This window comes from Orcinus orca, chromosome 9 (genome assembly GCF_937001465.1).
Source record: "Orcinus orca chromosome 9, mOrcOrc1.1, whole genome shotgun sequence".
Lineage (NCBI taxonomy): Eukaryota > Metazoa > Chordata > Mammalia > Artiodactyla > Delphinidae > Orcinus > Orcinus orca.
Window position 1 is genome coordinate 89,814,431 of NC_064567.1, and position 17,312 is coordinate 89,831,742.

At 39.6% G+C, this 17,312-nt stretch overlaps 1 protein-coding gene, 1 long non-coding RNA gene and 1 other non-coding gene across 6 annotated transcripts in view; 1 reads left to right on the plus strand and 2 right to left on the minus strand.

Moving 5' to 3' along the window:
* Positions 1 to 17,312, plus strand: part of SLC26A4 (solute carrier family 26 member 4) — a 60,663-nt gene that overhangs the window by 1,571 nt on the left and 41,780 nt on the right. For 3 of the 4 annotated variants that reach the window (XR_007479279.1, XM_033438869.2, XM_049714913.1), the window contains exons 2-7: positions 109 to 248; positions 7,378 to 7,488; positions 9,170 to 9,354; positions 9,966 to 10,130; positions 15,275 to 15,427; positions 15,535 to 15,617. Coding sequence is in view for 3 of the 4 variants with exons in the window: in XM_033438869.2 (XP_033294760.2) it covers positions 109 to 248; positions 7,378 to 7,488; positions 9,170 to 9,354; positions 9,966 to 10,130; positions 15,275 to 15,427; positions 15,535 to 15,617 (837 nt within the window). In the remaining variant the exon portion in view is untranslated. The remainder of the gene's footprint in view (positions 1 to 108; positions 249 to 7,377; positions 7,489 to 9,169; positions 9,355 to 9,965; positions 10,131 to 15,274; positions 15,428 to 15,534; positions 15,618 to 17,312) is intronic. The other variant, XM_049714912.1, reaches the window with a different exon arrangement.
* Positions 5,818 to 5,889, minus strand: TRNAE-UUC (transfer RNA glutamic acid (anticodon UUC)). Its single transcript has one exon. It is a non-coding gene; the product is annotated as a tRNA-Glu (tRNA).
* On the minus strand, positions 6,968 to 10,129 carry LOC125965427 (uncharacterized). Its single transcript, XR_007479289.1, has 3 exons — positions 10,008 to 10,129; positions 8,323 to 8,526; positions 6,968 to 7,278 (listed from the first exon to the last, which is right to left on the minus strand). It is a non-coding gene; the product is annotated as an uncharacterized LOC125965427 (long non-coding RNA).

Consider the following 17,312-nt stretch of genomic DNA (forward strand, 5'->3'; position numbering starts at 1 on the left):
TTTCTAAATAGTTAGAAACATTAGCAGAGTTCAGTTCAAAACTTTGTGATTTGCAGTGGGCTGTGACGGAGATTGGATTGGAAGTCCAGTTTTCTTGCCTTTTGACAGTTGTTCAAGAAAGAGAACACTTGGTGTGCTGAAGACTCTCCTGCCCATCTTGGACTGGCTCCCCAAATACCGGATCAAGGAATGGCTGCTTAGTGATACCATTTCGGGATTTAGTACTGGGCTAGTGGGGACACTGCAAGGTAAGATGGTGGTGGACTAGCTCCCAAATTATGGAGAACTGCAGTCTCCAGCAGCCGTTCCTAACTCTCCCCTCGCTCTCATGGGTCTGCAACAAAGGCTTGCTCACCCTCCACAGCCTTCATCTTTCCTCCAGAGTCTGCCCCTTAGTGGTGAGATTCCCCTGTTTCTCCTCTTCCTTGGAGTTCTCTTCCGGGGAAGCCCTGCTGCTTCTTTAGCTGCATGGCTCCAACTAGAGCCCTATCACCTAAGCAGCAGCTTCCCAATTTTCCCTGATCAGAACTCACAGTAAGAAATCTGCATTACATCATGATCTATACACACATATCTCAAGTTTTGTGAAATAATATTTACCCTCACTACAGGTGATACACTCTGCTATTTTCTATTCTGTCCTATTCTATTCTGCTTATATTTTTTAAATGATGATTGTAGGCCGTTAAATTATTTTACATTGCATACATGGTCTTGACCTGCAGTTTGAAACTGACTTAAGGGAAAGGGAAGGACGTATTTTAGCCTGGACTACACGTAAGTGGCTTTTTCTCCCCTTACCTCCCCCTCCCCTTTTTAAATCCATCCCCGTATTTTAATCTTTTGGCAAAATGTCCCAACACAGGACATTTTTTAAACTGCCTTTATGCCACATTTCCATGAACATCTTGGAAATCTATTGCATGGCTGATGCATGGCAGTATGGGCATTCTCCTTTGTCCTCCACCCCCATCGTCTTGCTTCTGCCCTTGCCTCAACTCTACAAAGCTTCTGGACCATGAAAACAGAAATCTCATTTATTTATTATCATTTTATGGAGTATCTAGTAGGTGCCAGGCACTAGGTATTCTGACATGAATAAGATGCACCACCTGCTTTCAAGGAGCTCATAGTCCAGTGAGGAGATAGATAACAGTTCAATGGAAGGACCAACTGTATAGCAGGGGTAACATTGCTTGGGAAGGGAGTGCACACAGGGGCACTCAACCCAGCCTTCGGAGACTGGGAATGGCTTCCTAGAGGAGGAGTCATCAGAGCTGTTTCCCTGAAGGGTAAGTCTCAGTTTGCCAAGTGATGGGAAGTAGGGTGGGGTAGAAATGTGTGTAGAGAGATGACTTGGAAATGTACTATTTCAGAAGTTAGTAATAGAGGTTGAGCAATGCCATGAGACAAAATTTGCCTATAGAGCTCTCAGCATTATTCAGATCAGGCCAGGGAGATTCCCACAGAGAAGGAAGATGTTCTGTGGCCCCAGTGCAGAGCCACAGCCTGGCCAACCATGTTTTCAATCACAAAGGTGGGTGGGGCGGTGCCGTTCATACGTTAAATGATGCCAAGTGCCGTGTACACAGTGGACTTTAATAGCTGTGACATGGCAACGCCCTGTGGCTCCTGGGGGACAGGAACTGTCTAATTCATATTTGTTTAGCCAGTGCCTAGCATGAGACTGGCACAAAATAGGTGGCCCTGTAAACCTTTACTAAAGAGGACTGAATTGCATTCCTGATAATGAATCATCTTTATGTATGAAAAATGGTGTTTCAAGCTATATCCCCCAAGTGTTCATAGACAAGTATCTTATAAGAATTAACTTTAGTTTTAGTTTCGTTTATTAAGCATCCTGTCCAATGTCATGGAGCTGGTAAGTTGTGGAGCTGGGATTTGAACCCAGAGTCTAATTCCTAGGATCTTAATTTATAAACGATGCAGTTCCTCACTTTATGACTGATACGCTTTCCAGAAACATTATCTCTATGAAGTTATCTTTGTAAGGTGAATTTCTGGGAGGTGAACGTGGTTCGTTCGTATGTTCATTCATCATTCATCATCATTCACTCATCGAATAACATATGTAGGCCAGCCATGGGGATTCAGTGGTTTACTGACAGGCATGGGTGGGTACTGACCTCACGGAGCTCATTTTAAGTGGGAGACAGAGGAATTAAATAAATAAGCAGATAAATAGAAAAATAATTACAGATTGTGATATCTGTTATGGTGGATTAAATAGGCTTGAATAGGGATTAATTTGGGGATGGAGTGTTTATTTTAGTTAGAGTGGTCAAGGAAGGCTTCCTGAGGGCGTGAAATTTAATCAGGGTCAGGAGGATGGGAAGGAGACAGCCGTGTAAGGAGCAGAAAGAAGGGTTGTACCAGGCAAAGGTGCAAAGTCCCTGAGGTCAAAAAGAGCATAGTATTTTCAAGGGAGGAACGGGAAGAATTCCAGTGTGGGTGGAGGAGGGGGCGGGCTGGGGGGAGTGAACAGGAGGAGATAAGGTTAGACAGGGCCAGGACTAAGATGCGTAAATGAGTTACTCTCTGGGGGCCTTCTTCAATAATGCGCCCCAGGCACTTCGCTTGCTCGCTTGCCTCTCCCAAGTCCCAGCCCTGAGGATAGATGGTTCGGCTTGAAGCCAATCAAGCAGGAGATTAGAGAGAGCTGCAGAGATCTGAAATAAATATATACATTGCTTGGCTGCACCCGAGATTGAACCGGCGTCCCCTGCATTGGAAGTGAGAAGTCTTAACCACTGTACCACCAGGGAAGTCCCCTGAAATGTATTTTGGAGCAGGAATCACGGGTAATATACTGATGGATTGGGACTGGCTGAGGACCAGGACTGGGATGGAAAACCAAGCATTTCCTTTTGGACATGCCACATTTGAGATGCCAAATATGGAGTTGGAGATACTAGAAGTGGGAAGGTCATTGGAGAGGTCTGGGCTAGACATAAAAGTCCAGAAAGCATCACTTTAGAGGTGATATTTAAAGGAGTGGGAATGCCTGAAACTACCTAGGGAGAAAGGGCAGATGGGGAGGAGAATGGAGCTGGAGTACTTAAAGGTCGGGGAGTTGAGGAGGGGCCACAAAGAAACATGAGGAGGTTGGGCTCAGGAAGTTAGAGAAAAAGAACAGTCTGAGGAATGTGGGGTCAGAAGCCAAGAGAGGAGTTGTTTTCTTTTCTTTCTTTCTTTCCTTTTTTTTTAAGGATAGAGGGGTCTGTAGTATGGAATGCTCTTGGTGATGGAACACAGACAATACTTTTAAGAAGGTTTGCTGTGAAGCAGAGTAGAGAAATGGCTGTAAGCAGAGGCATAAAAGGCAAAGATAGAGTGATGGGAGGATTTATTTTTCTTTTAATATAGGAGGTACTAGAACACAGATGTGACCCAGTGGACCATGAGATCTGTGGTCCATGAGGTAGAGGAGAAACAACTAAAAGTGACAAGAAGGAGCAAGTGTAGATCGGTTCAAGGATAGAAGTGGGAGGGCTGCTCCTTAAAGATAGGTGGGATATTTTCCCTCCATTTTCAAAGGAGAAAAGACAGACAAAACTGTGCAGATGCAGAGAGATTGGAAATTTTGGTAAAAAGCCAACAGGCATCTCATGGAGTCCATGTTTTGGTTGAAGTCTAGGATTCATCTCTAAACAGTGTCTGTATAGAGAAGGGGGATGGGAAGTTTGAGGGAAGTAGGGGAAGTCTGAGTAGCTATCTCGGGGTGAGGAAAAGCACACTTCCTGAGGAAATGAAATTGGATGGCCAGGCAGTGTGGAGTTCCCATCTGGGGCTTGTGATCATGAAATTTATGTGAAACTGGCCAGCCCAAATGTAGAGAACTTTAGTTCAGTTATCCAGCTGCTTGGATCCTGGCATGGAATAGGGTGATGCTTGGGTTTGGCCAGACTGGGGCTTTACCAGAGAAGACAGGGGAAGGAGAGAGAGAGTGAAGCCAGGAAGTTCAGAGTACTTGTGAAAATTCTATGGACAAGGAGGCAAGTGAATATGAGAGGCTGCCAAGGATAGTGGATCCGTTCATGGATTAGAAGCCTCCTGAGGACAAAGAAATGTTGCAGTAAGGATTTTGGAGTAGGTGAGCAGGGAGGCTAGGTGGCTGTAGGTGGAGAGCAGGAGGCTCAACGTTGAGATCTCAGAGGTGGCGCTGCAGTTTCTAGGGATGGCAAGGTCCACGCTATAACCAATATAACCACTGGCTGGGCAGCTGAGGGGTAGGGAAAAACTCATCGGAGTTACTGAGAAGCCAGAAATGCTAAGGATCATGAAATCTTTTTTACTTTTATTATTAACAAAAAGTTCCCACTAGGCAGCAAGAAATCAATGCAGCCCTTTTAGTGCTTTTTTTTTTTTTTTTTGCGGTACTCGGGCCTCTCACTGCTGCGGCCTCTCCCGTCGCAGAGCACAGGCTCCGGATGCGTAGGCCCAGCGGCCACGGCTCACGGGCCCAGCCTCTCCGCGGCACGTGGGATCCTCCCAGACCGGGGCACGAACCCGCGTCCCCTGCATCAGCAGGCGGATTCTCAACCACTGTGCCACCAGGGAAGCCCCCTAGTGCTATTTTTACTCGTACCTATGGGGAACCTGCTCTCTACTTTCTATGGATACTTTTGCCTTCTAGATGCTTCCGAATGTTTGCTAGCACCTTTATCAATATGTGCCACCATCCTACATAGGAAGGGTGCCAACACAAGAGATTCCATAGTTTAAATCAATGGCTTAGATTTCTTTACAAATTATGTAATTTCAAAATTGTTGTACCAAATTCCCTTATAATATGCTTACAGTATATCTGAGTAGCAGTTGTCCTGAAATAGGATACTTTGTGAAAACTGAAAAAGCCCCCATTTTCCAGGCCTGTAAGGACTGCAGAGCCCAGTTTAGGCAAGTGGAAGTTTGAGAAAGACTTGAAAATAATACATAGACTTGAAAAAAATACAAATACTTGGAAAAAACACTCTCAACCACTGTGCCACCAGGGAAGCCCTCTTTTATTTTTTAATATTTAAAAAAAAATTTTTTTTTTTTGCTTTTGTTTTTGCTCCTTCTTTTCTTGTCTTCCCTTTGTGGCCTCACCTTTCTACTCTATGCTCTTGGGATGACTGTTTATTGCAATTCCTTGTTGTAATTTATATATGAAAACATTTGCATCAGTAATACAGATTCTTCTAGAATGAAAACTCTCTAAGGGCAGAGACTTTGTTTTGTCCACTCCCATATTCCCCCAAACCTAGAACAGTGCCTGGCACATGGAGGGTACATAATCAATAGTTGCTGAATGAATGAATGTTTATTGTGGGAAACTAGAAAATACATATAAGGAACATGAAAAAAATACCTCTTCCACAAATGAGAAGTCTCCTTTGATCCTAGCATATAGATAACCCACTAAACCCATATTTTAGTAAACATCCTACTAGACACATAAATGCACATCTACGTAAAGGTATAAAGAAATGTTTGAGAACGGTAAGCACTAAATTCAGGATAGTGGTTGATTCCTGAGGGTGGAGGGAGGAAAGACGATGTGAATGAGAAAGACTATATAGAGAGTTTCAACTGTACTGGCAATAATTTACTTCTTAAGCTAGAGGGTGGGTACATGGGTGTTTATTATATTATAGTCTTTGCATACCTGAATTCTGTTAAATCTTTTCCTATTTTTAAATGCGTACAACAAACACGTTTACGTTAACAAAAGTGGAAGCATGCATACTGATTGCTATTTTGTGGGTTTTTTTTTTTTTTTTTTGGCCGCTCTGCTCACTTGTGGGATCTTAGTTCCCTGACCAGGGATTGAACCTGGGCCATGGCAGTGAAAGTGCCAAGTCCTAACCACTGGACCACCAGGGAATTCCCTGATCACTATTTTGAATCCTGCCTTTTCTCACTTATTTCTTATATGCACTTTATTGTACTAGAGATAGGTAAATTATTAGTAGTAAATTACTTCTATGCAGCACATCAACTTCATTTCATAGAATTACAGTATAATTTAGTTAACCACTTCCCTGTTTTGAAACATTCATTCAATAAATAATTTTGGGCACTCAGAGGCCAAGATATTTAGGTTGTTGCCACTTTTTTTTTTTACTGTTATAAATGTAATCCTTTATTAATGACCCAAAGGTCAAAGGGCTTGATTTTCTCTCACTGTGAGTGAGTAAAATGTAGGGAGGTAATAGAGAGTAAGATGTGCTGACTACCTAAGAAGCATTTAATCAAAAAAACCCACAGGAAAAGGAAAGGGCTATGGACTGAATGTTTGTGTGCCTCCAAAATTCTTATCTTGAAGCCTTAATCCCCATTGTGATAATATTTGGAGGTGGGAGCCTTTGGGAAGTAATCAGGTAGAGTCCCCTTATAAAAAGAGGAAGAGCCCAGAGCTCACTCTCTCTGTGTCATGTGAGGATACAACAAGAAGGCAGCCATCTGCAAACCAGAAAGAGGGCCCTCACCAGACACTGAAACTGCTGGTACTTTGATCCTGAACCGTGAGAAATAGATGTTTGTTGTTTAAGGCAAAAAACAAACAAAAAGCCAACACATTATTGTCTTCCACTGCCATGTACACAGAAAGGTTGAGATTTCTCCATACAGTGTGACATTCATGGACCCAGAAGCCACTTGGGATAGCCTAGCGAAGGTGTTGATCTCCTAGTGGAGAGCCTATGCTATGTACAAAGGTCAGATTTTTTCTTTGTTTGGATCTAACTTCTGTTCCCCCACAAGAAAGGAGAAAGGGCAGGCAACAATGACTGTGTTCCTCACAGCACTGAAACACTGAATTCAGACAAACCCAGCCTGAGCCTTTGAACTGAATTGATCAAGTTTTTTTTGTTTTTTTGTTTTTTTGTTTTTTTTTTTTTTGCGGTACATGGGCCTCTCACTGTTGTGGGCTCTCCGATGGCGGAGCACAGGCTCCGGATGCGCAGGCTCAGTGGCCATGGCTCACGGGCCCAGCCGCTCCGCAGCATGTGGGATCTTCGCGGACCGGGGCACGAACCCATGTCCCCTGCATCGGCAGGCGGACTCTCAACCACTGCGCCACCAGGGAAGCCCTTGATCAAGTTTTTAATCAACAACTGACTTGACTTTCTTTTTCCACTCACCTGATGATTGAGCTACTAATCAGTTGAGTCAGCTCCTTTGAGCAGGTGATACGTGAGCTGCAATCATTATCCCAGCTGATTTGAATCATGTTCTGCATCCTAGCGTAGTAAGGAAATCACTCAGAATGAGCTGTAAGTTGAAGAGATCTATGAAAAGGCCTTTCTCTGTACCGTAGACATAAAGCATAACTTTTGTTTCTGAATTTGATCATTTTGGATGTACTTTCAGGCATGGCGTATGCTCTACTAGCTGCTGTTCCTGTTGGATATGGTCTCTACTCTGCTTTTTTTCCTATCCTGACATACTTTATCTTCGGAACATCAAGACACATCTCAGTTGGTAATTATAAGCATATACAATTCTATTTGTTCACATTTAACGTGTTTGGGCTATATTATGTGTGTTCTGCTTCCATATCTTTGTTAATGTTTTCTAGGGAGATAGGGCATCAGTGCTTTACCCGCTTTTCCTATTCAATGATGCAATGGTTCTTAAGTGTAAAGTGTAAGCTTTACACTTAATCCCCTTTTTTTTAATGAAGAGGAGAAAATTGAAAGATTGTTAAAAAATTGTAGCCTACCTTCAAATCTTAGCATGTTTTGCTTTTCAAAAATGTAATACATTTGACTCTATATTTAGAAAGTGTTCTAAAATTAAAAATGACAAGGGAAAAAAAATCTTCAAGAGGTCTTCAAACCTGCTGTTTTACTAGATTAACTTAGCTTTTACTAAATTATGTTCATCAAATACATATTCATTGTCTTATTAAAGAGCATACTTATTTTAAGTCACTAATATTGGAAGACTGGCAAAATCGTGCCACAACAATTTAGAAACTGAGCTTGGCTGTCCTTCTTGGTATGGCCCAAAATAGATTTATTTCCTGAACTTCCTAAAATTTGAATTTTCTTCTGCTAAAATGTTCTAGTAAATGAGTGTTTTAATGCTATTTTGCAACGTTGACATTTACACTTGAGATAACTTTTCGCCTACATCCATCTGCTGGCTAGACATGTGTACCTGGGCAATCCTTTTGAAACAAATGCAGCCATCTACTACTATATCCCCAGCCCATATCCTTATCCTTCGTTGTATTTCCCCCAGTGTCTGGCATATTGCCTTGTCTATAAAAGGAGATCAGAATGAGGTTATTGACTAAAATAACTTTCTCACCTGGGAGAGTAGATCAGTATCAAATGCATGATGAGGTGAGGAACACAGAAGCTGATTTGTTTCTCTTTGGTGTTCTATATATTTAGACACTCCGGGTTACTGGATTTTGGTACTGAGCCCTCCCAGCTGTTAAAGCCTTCCATGATCAAAGGATAGGATCATCATCATCATGGATAAAAACATCAGTAGTGAATGGAGCAGCTGCTGAAAGAAAAGTACTTTTGAAACGTAGAATCTTACAGACTGGCATTTGATATGAAAAAATTTGTCTTGGAAAGAGAAAAAGAGAAACTCTATACTCTCTTTGCTATTTCTTTAACCTAATTTTGATCAGGTGATATTGATCAAGGTCCTTATCTCCACAGAGATCAGGACGTTGGATGCTCTAGGAAATGAACTTACCTGTAATAAAAATAAGATGGAACAAGTAATGACTCAGCTAGTATGCCATTTCTGCCAGGAAACCTTTCTTGACAACTCCTCCCTCCACCCCCCATGTCCCACCCATATACGTGAAGATCACACACAGATAGGTTAGACACCCTTCCTGTGTGCTTACAAAGCAGTCTGAAAGCTGTATTACAATGACCCACCTACATGTCTCTCTTGCTCATTTCTGGGTCATGAATGCATTGAAGCATCTACTTTTTAGCTTTTTTTTGTGAACAAACAGTATTTTCCCAATCACAGCTAATTACTTCACACATCTTTCTAATCCTATGTAGACATGTTGAGCCTAAACATTTGCAATTAATAATAATAATTTTTTAAAGTTTTTCTATGGAGGTATAGTTGATTTACAAGTGATTAATAATTATTAGTTGATAAGAGACTTTTTTTCCCCCAGGACCTTTCCCAGTGGTCAGTTTAATGGTGGGATCTGTTGTTCTGAGCATGGCCCCCGACGAACACTTTCTCATGTCCAGCAGTAATGGAACTACACTGAATACCACCATGATAGACTCTGCAGCTAGAGACGCAGCAAGAGTATTGATTGCGAGCACCCTTACTCTTTTGGTTGGAATCATACAGGTAATGGGCTTACAAGGAATATACAGATTGGCATGATTTGTATTTGAAAGAATTAACTGTAGAGCACGTGGACTTAAAGATTCATTGAAAAGCAAAACAAATCAATTTACCGACCCCTCAAAGTTATTTTTTAAGTTATATTGTTTTAGGTCAGATGCTAAAATAGTCAGCAAGCCCCCACTTATTAAGGCTCACTTAATCATCAAAGTCAGAGACAGAAAAAAAAAAAAAAAAAAAGGCAGAAGAACATGTGTGATTCAAATGAGACTAAGAGAAGGGAAATGTGCCAGAACCCATAAAGAGAAAAAAAATGTTCTGTTGAGCAGAGCCATGGAAACTGCAAGTCACAGAAATAAGCTACATGAATTTTTCTTTTCTTATTACATATCTAGAAATACTTAATGTTCGTACTACACATGGTTTTCAAATTTTAGAGTGGTGGAGGAGAGAGGGCATTAAGAAATTCAGATTTCTTTCCTACAAGTATTTTTGTGTTATCGGCAGGCTACCAGAGTTTTAATTGGTGTTAAGTTTAATTCATTAATAGTTCAAAAGGGTTGATCCTTCTCCCAGGCAAACATTTAATTTTTCCTTCCTTCTTCTTGTTCTAGTTGATATTTGGAGGTTTGCAGATTGGATTCATTGTGAGGTACCTGGCAGATCCTTTGGTTGGTGGATTCACAACAGCTGCTGCCTTCCAAGTGTTGGTCTCACAGCTAAAGATTGTCCTCAATGTTTCAACCAAAAACTATAATGGAATTCTCTCCATTATCTATGTAAGTGCTGCTTCTTAATCCAGGGATGGCTCACTTTTCCTCTTGAACTTGAGTCTGGAGAGTGTACGTTCCTCCATGCCATACTTTGGGAGTCACTGAACATATTCTTCTCTGAAAGAAGCAGTAGAATCAGGGGTAACATTGAAAAAGGCAGATTTTGTAAAACATTGTTCTCAGTTGATCAAAATAGTTTCAGAAGTATCATTGCTCTTAAAAATATTAACGAAAACAAAGTGCCACAGTGAAGACTGGCCTGGGAGGCAGCAGACTTGAACCCCATTCTCAATTCTGCCTCTGCTAAGCTAAGTGACCTTGGACACATGGTGTGGGACAGTGGCTGAAAGCTCAGTTTGGATGAACAGGATTCATATCCTGACCCTATTGTTTATTATTTGCACTATTACATGAGCAAATCACCATGCCTCAGCTTCCTTCTCCATAAAATGGAGTTGGTAGTAATATCTACCAATTAAGTTAAATAAGGATATATGAGAAGCACTTGGCCTAGGGGCTGGCATATAACAAGTTCTCAGAAAAAAAAGTGTTATTTTGAAATTATTATTTCACATCTCAAGGCTTCTTTTCTGTTTTATTTATAAAGTGAAATGATTGGAGATGTACCTTAAAGCCCTTTTTAACTGTGAGGGTCCATAAAATGCATAATGTAAATGTCTCAGCAATTATAGACGAAGAGGAACATTAGATTCAGAGATGATTCAACATGCAAAAGAGATGCAAAAGAAGGATGTAGATCACACTAATTAGATTTGAAAAAGTTCTTGGATCTAAATGTATGTTCTATATAAAGCATGTTATCAACGCTTGAAAAATGGTGGTAATAGTAACATGATGTCACCCTAGCTTGGGGAGAACGATACAAGGCAAATACAATGTGCCAGCGTTAAGAATGAGTTTGAGTCCTTTAATGACCCATGTATTAGCTTCTAAAATGATGTAAGGCCATGCATACATATCTAAAAATTAGTGAGGTGGACAGGAATTTGCTCAGGTTCACAGCAGTGCCATAATCCCACATTACTCTGTCCATTCAACAGACATACCGAGTGCCTATTCCAGGCCAGATACTGTGCTAGGCAGTGGGACTAGGTAGAGGAGCTAGTTTAACATAGTGATTAAGATCATAGACTCTGAACTTCAATAGACTTGAGTTGGAGTCTTGGTTCCACCACCTATGACACATGTGATTCTGGTCATGTCATATTTAACTTTTCTAAGCCTCAGTGTTCTCAGCTGTAAAATGGGAGTAATGAGAGTAGCTGCTTGTTAGCATTCTGAGGATTAAAACTAAACATTTGTATAAAGCACTTAGTACAATACCAGGCTCATAGTAACAATCCAGTTCATTATTGTTATTTTCATTATCATGATGATCAGACCTCATGGAACTTACTGTTCACTTCCCAAGGACCCAGCGTATTAGCAGATGTTTTTTCATTCATCATTATTTCTGTCATTGTTGATTTTTTTCCTACTAAGACCTTGGTTTGCTTTGAGACCTTCTGACTACCTTTTTCTGAGAGGCTGTCTCACTTCTGCAGTCCCTACACACCATTTTTTTTTTGCTTTCCTACTTTCTCTATCAACTATCCATTCATTTATTCCTTCATTGTCATTCATTCATCTTTTCAATAAGTATTTATTGAAACCTGCCATGTGCCAGGCACTGTTCACTCCCTGTACAAACCCACTTACTCCTGAATCCACCAAGACACTCGAACTGAGTGTGCTCGCCTCCTCGTGTGAACATCGCTAGGCCTGCATCCTCACAGATCACAGGAGGCCTAGGCCGTTGGGTGACCTGGGTCCCTGGCCACTGCTGGACTTCCACACACAGGGGACAGAAATAGTCCTTCTGGTCTCCTAGGACTATGTTTAAGATGAAGCTTGCTACAAATAACCCCACTTTCAACAGAGACCAAAGTAACCAGGAAACACTAGAACAAGGTCAAAAATAGTTTTTAAACTATTATGTGACTTATGTCCTGTTGAACATTATTCTTGAAGCCTCAGGTTAGAATGTGTTACAGAATTCTGCAAGCAATTCCTCCCAGGCCAGCCAAGTTGGATAAAGATACTTCAATCATTCTTGTGTGAGGATGAATATAAGCTTGCTCCTCTGGAAAAAAAAAAAAAAGAATCAGCAGGTCTGGAAATAATTGCATAAGGGTTGAATGAGCCACTCAGTACCTGAACAGAGAATTCTGCTTATGATATTACCAGTTGCGATTATTCGTGAAAGAATCCTTCAACACATGCAGGGCAGCTGTGGATTCCTCCAGGAAAGACTGTAAGATTGTTGTAAGATGCTGTCCCTGGAATGTAGTTAACATCCCTTTTGTTATAAGCTTGTGCTCTGGATCGCCTGCCTGCTCCTTCCTCCAAAAAAAAAAGGAAATAATGAATACAAGTAATGGGAGGAGGAAATATTGGGAAAGAAAGAAAAATAGAAACTTGTTTACAAATGCCAGAGATGCTGGGTACAAGAGACAGAAAGGAAAATTGTCAGAATTCAGAACTAGGAATAGTCAAGCTACCAGGTAACTACTCAATCATGTAAGTAAATCACACAGTCCATTTCCAAGTGGTTATGTCTTCCTACCGTTCACTCTGAATGGTTTGTCTCAATAGACAAGGGAAGCCTTTCTGCTTGCTGACTAAATTGACATTACCTCCCCATTTCTTCCCCTAATGAGGAGGAAAACCACATGGAAAAGTTCTGCCCAGATGGTGGGAGTTTTGAAAGCTACCACTAAGCTCGATCAGATTCATTACTTCGAATCTATTTCAGTATGTAAAAATGAAGCCATTATAAAAGGAAAGTAACATTTTAAGGGTTGATCTTATATATGCAACAGAAGTTCTGGTAGGAGGAAATGCCTGACAGCAAGGGCTGATTATGAGGGATTTGTTATATTCATAGAGATAAGATGAATTAAAATAAATTTGGCACCAAAAGTTAACCAGTGAATTTCCTCATATGTAATATCAGGTATAATTTTTAACTTAAGACTTCATATACCCAGAAGGAAGAAATTCTGTAAATGAAATGGTTCTAAAATTCTCCAAGCATGGTAGGAAATATAGTAAAATATTACCCATTCTGAAAAGTTTCATTATCTTGATTTGAACTGGTCAGAATACTAGGCTGAAAAATGGAATCATAAGTATATCCATATTTTAAACACATTTGAGTAAGTATTTTAATAGTAAACTAAATTAGAATTACTTTACAGTGCTTTCGTAAAGTCTCATTTCTATATCTTTGAGTACAATCTGACTACTTCAGTTTCTATGGGTGAATTTTATTTCCACATAGATTAAGCTTTCTATTGTAGAACTTTTCATAAGAAATTCCGAATAAAATCAACTATACTCCAGTATAAAATAAAAATTTAAAAAAAGATTCTGAATAACTACTCAGTATAGGTAATTAATATATTCATATGCCTTGTTTGATGCAATTGTGTAATATAAACGGATTTTGGTTTTTGCAACTCATATTACATTTTTAATACACCACAGGTGCTTTTTCTTCGAAGGTCTAAGTGACTCTCATAGATTACATGACAATCCTATAGTGATCACTTTTGTAAGGTGAAAGTTTTTAGCATCGGGATAGGTATTCTGATTGTTCTTAAGTTTGAATATTTCCGTCTTGCATTGAGAGTAAACCTTTATTGTATAGACAATTAATTGAGGTATTATATCTAGCTCATGAATTAATCAGGGTCATCATCAGAAAATTGATTATGTAAAGGGCCAGACAGCAATACCTTCAAGACTCTGAGTTGTTTGTATAGAGCTCTTTACTGCTATGGTAAATGCCTTAAATTCTTGAGTTGTTGTGTCCGCTTGTGGTAGTAGTTTTTTTTTGTGTTTTTTTGTTTTTTTCCTTTTTCACCCTGCTATCACTTGCATCATCTTGTTACTATCAATGTATCTGCCTCTAGCAATTTTTACTGACTCTGGAAAGCAGACAAAGTAAATGTGCTAGTATTGTGTTTAAAGCAAGGGCAAAAATAGTCAGTGAAAGTCCGAGAGGCTTCCTACAAGTCAGATTCTCGAACTCTTGTTCAAGCACTTGGTGGCATGTATTTTGCTTGCACAGTAGCTTCTCCTCTCATTCCCTTACTCCTGAATGTTTTCCAAAGCGGCGGAGGTTGCTGGCAAGATGACTCGTACATTACTCAGTGAGCACTATACATAACTGTTACCAGATTGTTGTTATAATTATTTTAAGTAATATTTTATCTTCATATAAAAATATATCTATAAAAGGACTCATTCAAAGAAAGGTAACCTTCACTGGGAGATTAGTCGTCTCGAAGAATTGAGGAATACCTTCTAAAGTCATGCCTTCTACAGGACTGAAGTTCCTATAACAAAGATATTAGTGTTCTCCTCCGGGATTCTTCCTTGCTAATCTCCCTTGATTCCCAGAAACCTCCTATTTACAAAACAAAACTAGTTTTTCTTGAGCTGTCTTGTCTGTCCACTTGGAAAGAGTTAGTTTTATTTAAGTCACCTTAGTTCAAGTTTGAACTAAGTACCAAATTAATTTCCAAAAATTTATACTTGACCTATATATCAATTCAATAGCTTTTCTTTGCCATAAAGAATGGATCAGTCTGTATGTATCTACATATGAAGAATTTTAGGGATTTTTATTCTCACCTGTATCATTCAGGTTTAGTGAAGAGCTTTACCTAAAATACTGGTTAACTGGGACTTTTGGTTTATCAGTTTTTAATCTCAATAATACATATCAACATGGTGAAAATTAGGTCACTTAATAGCACCTGTAAAACCACTTAAGGTATAAACTTTTAAAGCTTTTCTGCAAGCAAAAGACAGTATATAATGATATACTCTCTTGTAAAAGATCTCATTCTTATTGTAAAAAATACAGATAAGCAAAAATAAGAAAGCAGAAATCACCCATACTTTTACCACTTCAAGTTAACCATCATTAATAACTTGGTATATATATTGCAAAGATTGGATGTCAGTGGTCTGTATATTAACCAACACATTTTTATAATTTTACATGAAATTCTTAAGTGCTCTTTGATGATGATATGATTTTTCATATGGGAACTATATAAAAACATTTTTTTTTACAGACTCTAATTGAGATTTTTCAAAATATTGGTAACACTAATCTTGCTGATTTCATTGCTGGATTACTCACCATTATCATCTGTATGGCAGTTAAGGAATTAAATGATCGATTTAAACACAAAATCCCAGTCCCTATTCCTATAGAAGTGATTGTGGTAAGTAGAATGTGTAATTAGAAAATTCAGCATTAATTAGTTTGATAAGAAAGGAATTGTTAAAACAAATGGACTTTTTTTTTTTAACCTCTTTTGTTTTATTTCAGACAATAATAGCTACTGCCATTTCATATGGAGTTGACCTGGAAAAAAACTATAACGCTGACATTGTTAAGTCCATCCCAAGTGGGTGAGTATGGAGTTCCTCTTAGGCAATACTAATATATTGTCAGTACTTTCTGTTTAAATGAAACTTAAGCTTCATTTCATTGGTCTTATTTGTGTGTGATCTTAAAGAAATACCCATTTGTGCAAACTATCAGATAAACAGTATGTGTGTAGATAAAGATCAAGCCATTTGTATAAAAGAGACCCGCGTATGCTCTCTCTTTTTCTTTTTCTTTTTTTTCTTTTGCGGTACGCGGGCCTCTCACTGTTGTGGCCTCTCCCATTGCGGAGCACAGGCTCCGGACGCGCAGGCCCAGCGGCCATGGCTCACGGGCCCAGCCGCTCCGCAGCATGTGGGATCTTCCGGGACCGGGGCACAAACCCGCGTCCCCTGCATCGGCAGGCGGACTCTCAACCACTGCGCCACCAGGGAAGCCCTCTCTTTTTCTTTATGTTCTTAAAATGTGGCAGGACGTGCACTTTTAACGCCAGATTCCTGATTTAAACTCACATATACAATTACAGTATACTATACATACTGTAGAATCATGGTTAGTAACATTTATTGTACTGAGAACAATCTGCTTAAGGAAAAAGGGACATCTGGCCTAAATTCTCCTCCATTTAGTTTAATCCATCTTAGATAATAATTATATCATTTGTGCCTATAAATAAAATGCATTATCTCTAAGGGAGGTTTGATATATTTGATAGTTTGATGAATTAAAAGAGTAAAGAACTAAGGTTCTTTGTCTACTTCTGTCACCATCTAGTCCTGTGGCCCTGGCAGTTTCTCCTATGACACAAAGAGAATGACAAACCACCGAAATCTCAACTTGAACTTGCTGTAAAGCACCAATGAGATCGCTCATAAAGTGCAAAGTGGACCAAGGGTCCTAATCGATCATATGACATTGAAAAAGAAACCCAGGTTTCTGGGTTTCGATCATATGACATTGAAAAAGAAACCCAGGTGTTTATTACATTTGTAACATAAACTTATAGCATCTATGACTAGACTTGCTGTTAGATAACTAGTAAGTACTGGTTTCCCCTCCCTTAATAATAGCTGAGGGACCAGTAACAGTCTGTTTCTCATGCTCTTAATAGAAACTCCTCAGGCCAGCTCAGTCCCGGGGCTTATTCCACAGGGAACTGCTGCCTTGCCATTGGGTTAATCTTATGATTTCTTCTAATCTGTTCAAAAAAAAAAAAGAAAAAGAAAAATTACAGCTGGCTACATGGGGCTTAACTTACATATCATTCTTTCTGGTGTTTCTCAAACTCACTTTTTTTTAAGAATCACATGAGGCCCTTGTTAACACAGATTCCTAGTTCCAACCCCGAACCTATGGAATCAGGCTTTCCAGAGGAGGGGCCTGGGAATTAATATTTTTCAAACGGGCTTCAAGTGATTCTAATGCTCAGGTAAGTTTGGGAAACTTTACATTAGAGGATCAACATTTTGATAGTGAATCCTAATGCTGGTATAAATTTAGTGATAAAAAGATGCAGTGTTGGCTCTTTGAGTTATGGCGTTTTCACCCTAACAGATTATTTGAGTAGTTATAAACAGCTACATAAAAAATATATTTCATAGATCCCTGTTGTCAGGCTTCCTAGGGTGTAACTCTTAGAGGAGGTCCATAGCAAATGCCCAGTCCCATAAGTCCATGTTCCATTAATAGATTTAGGGAACTCATTTTTGCTGCCCTAA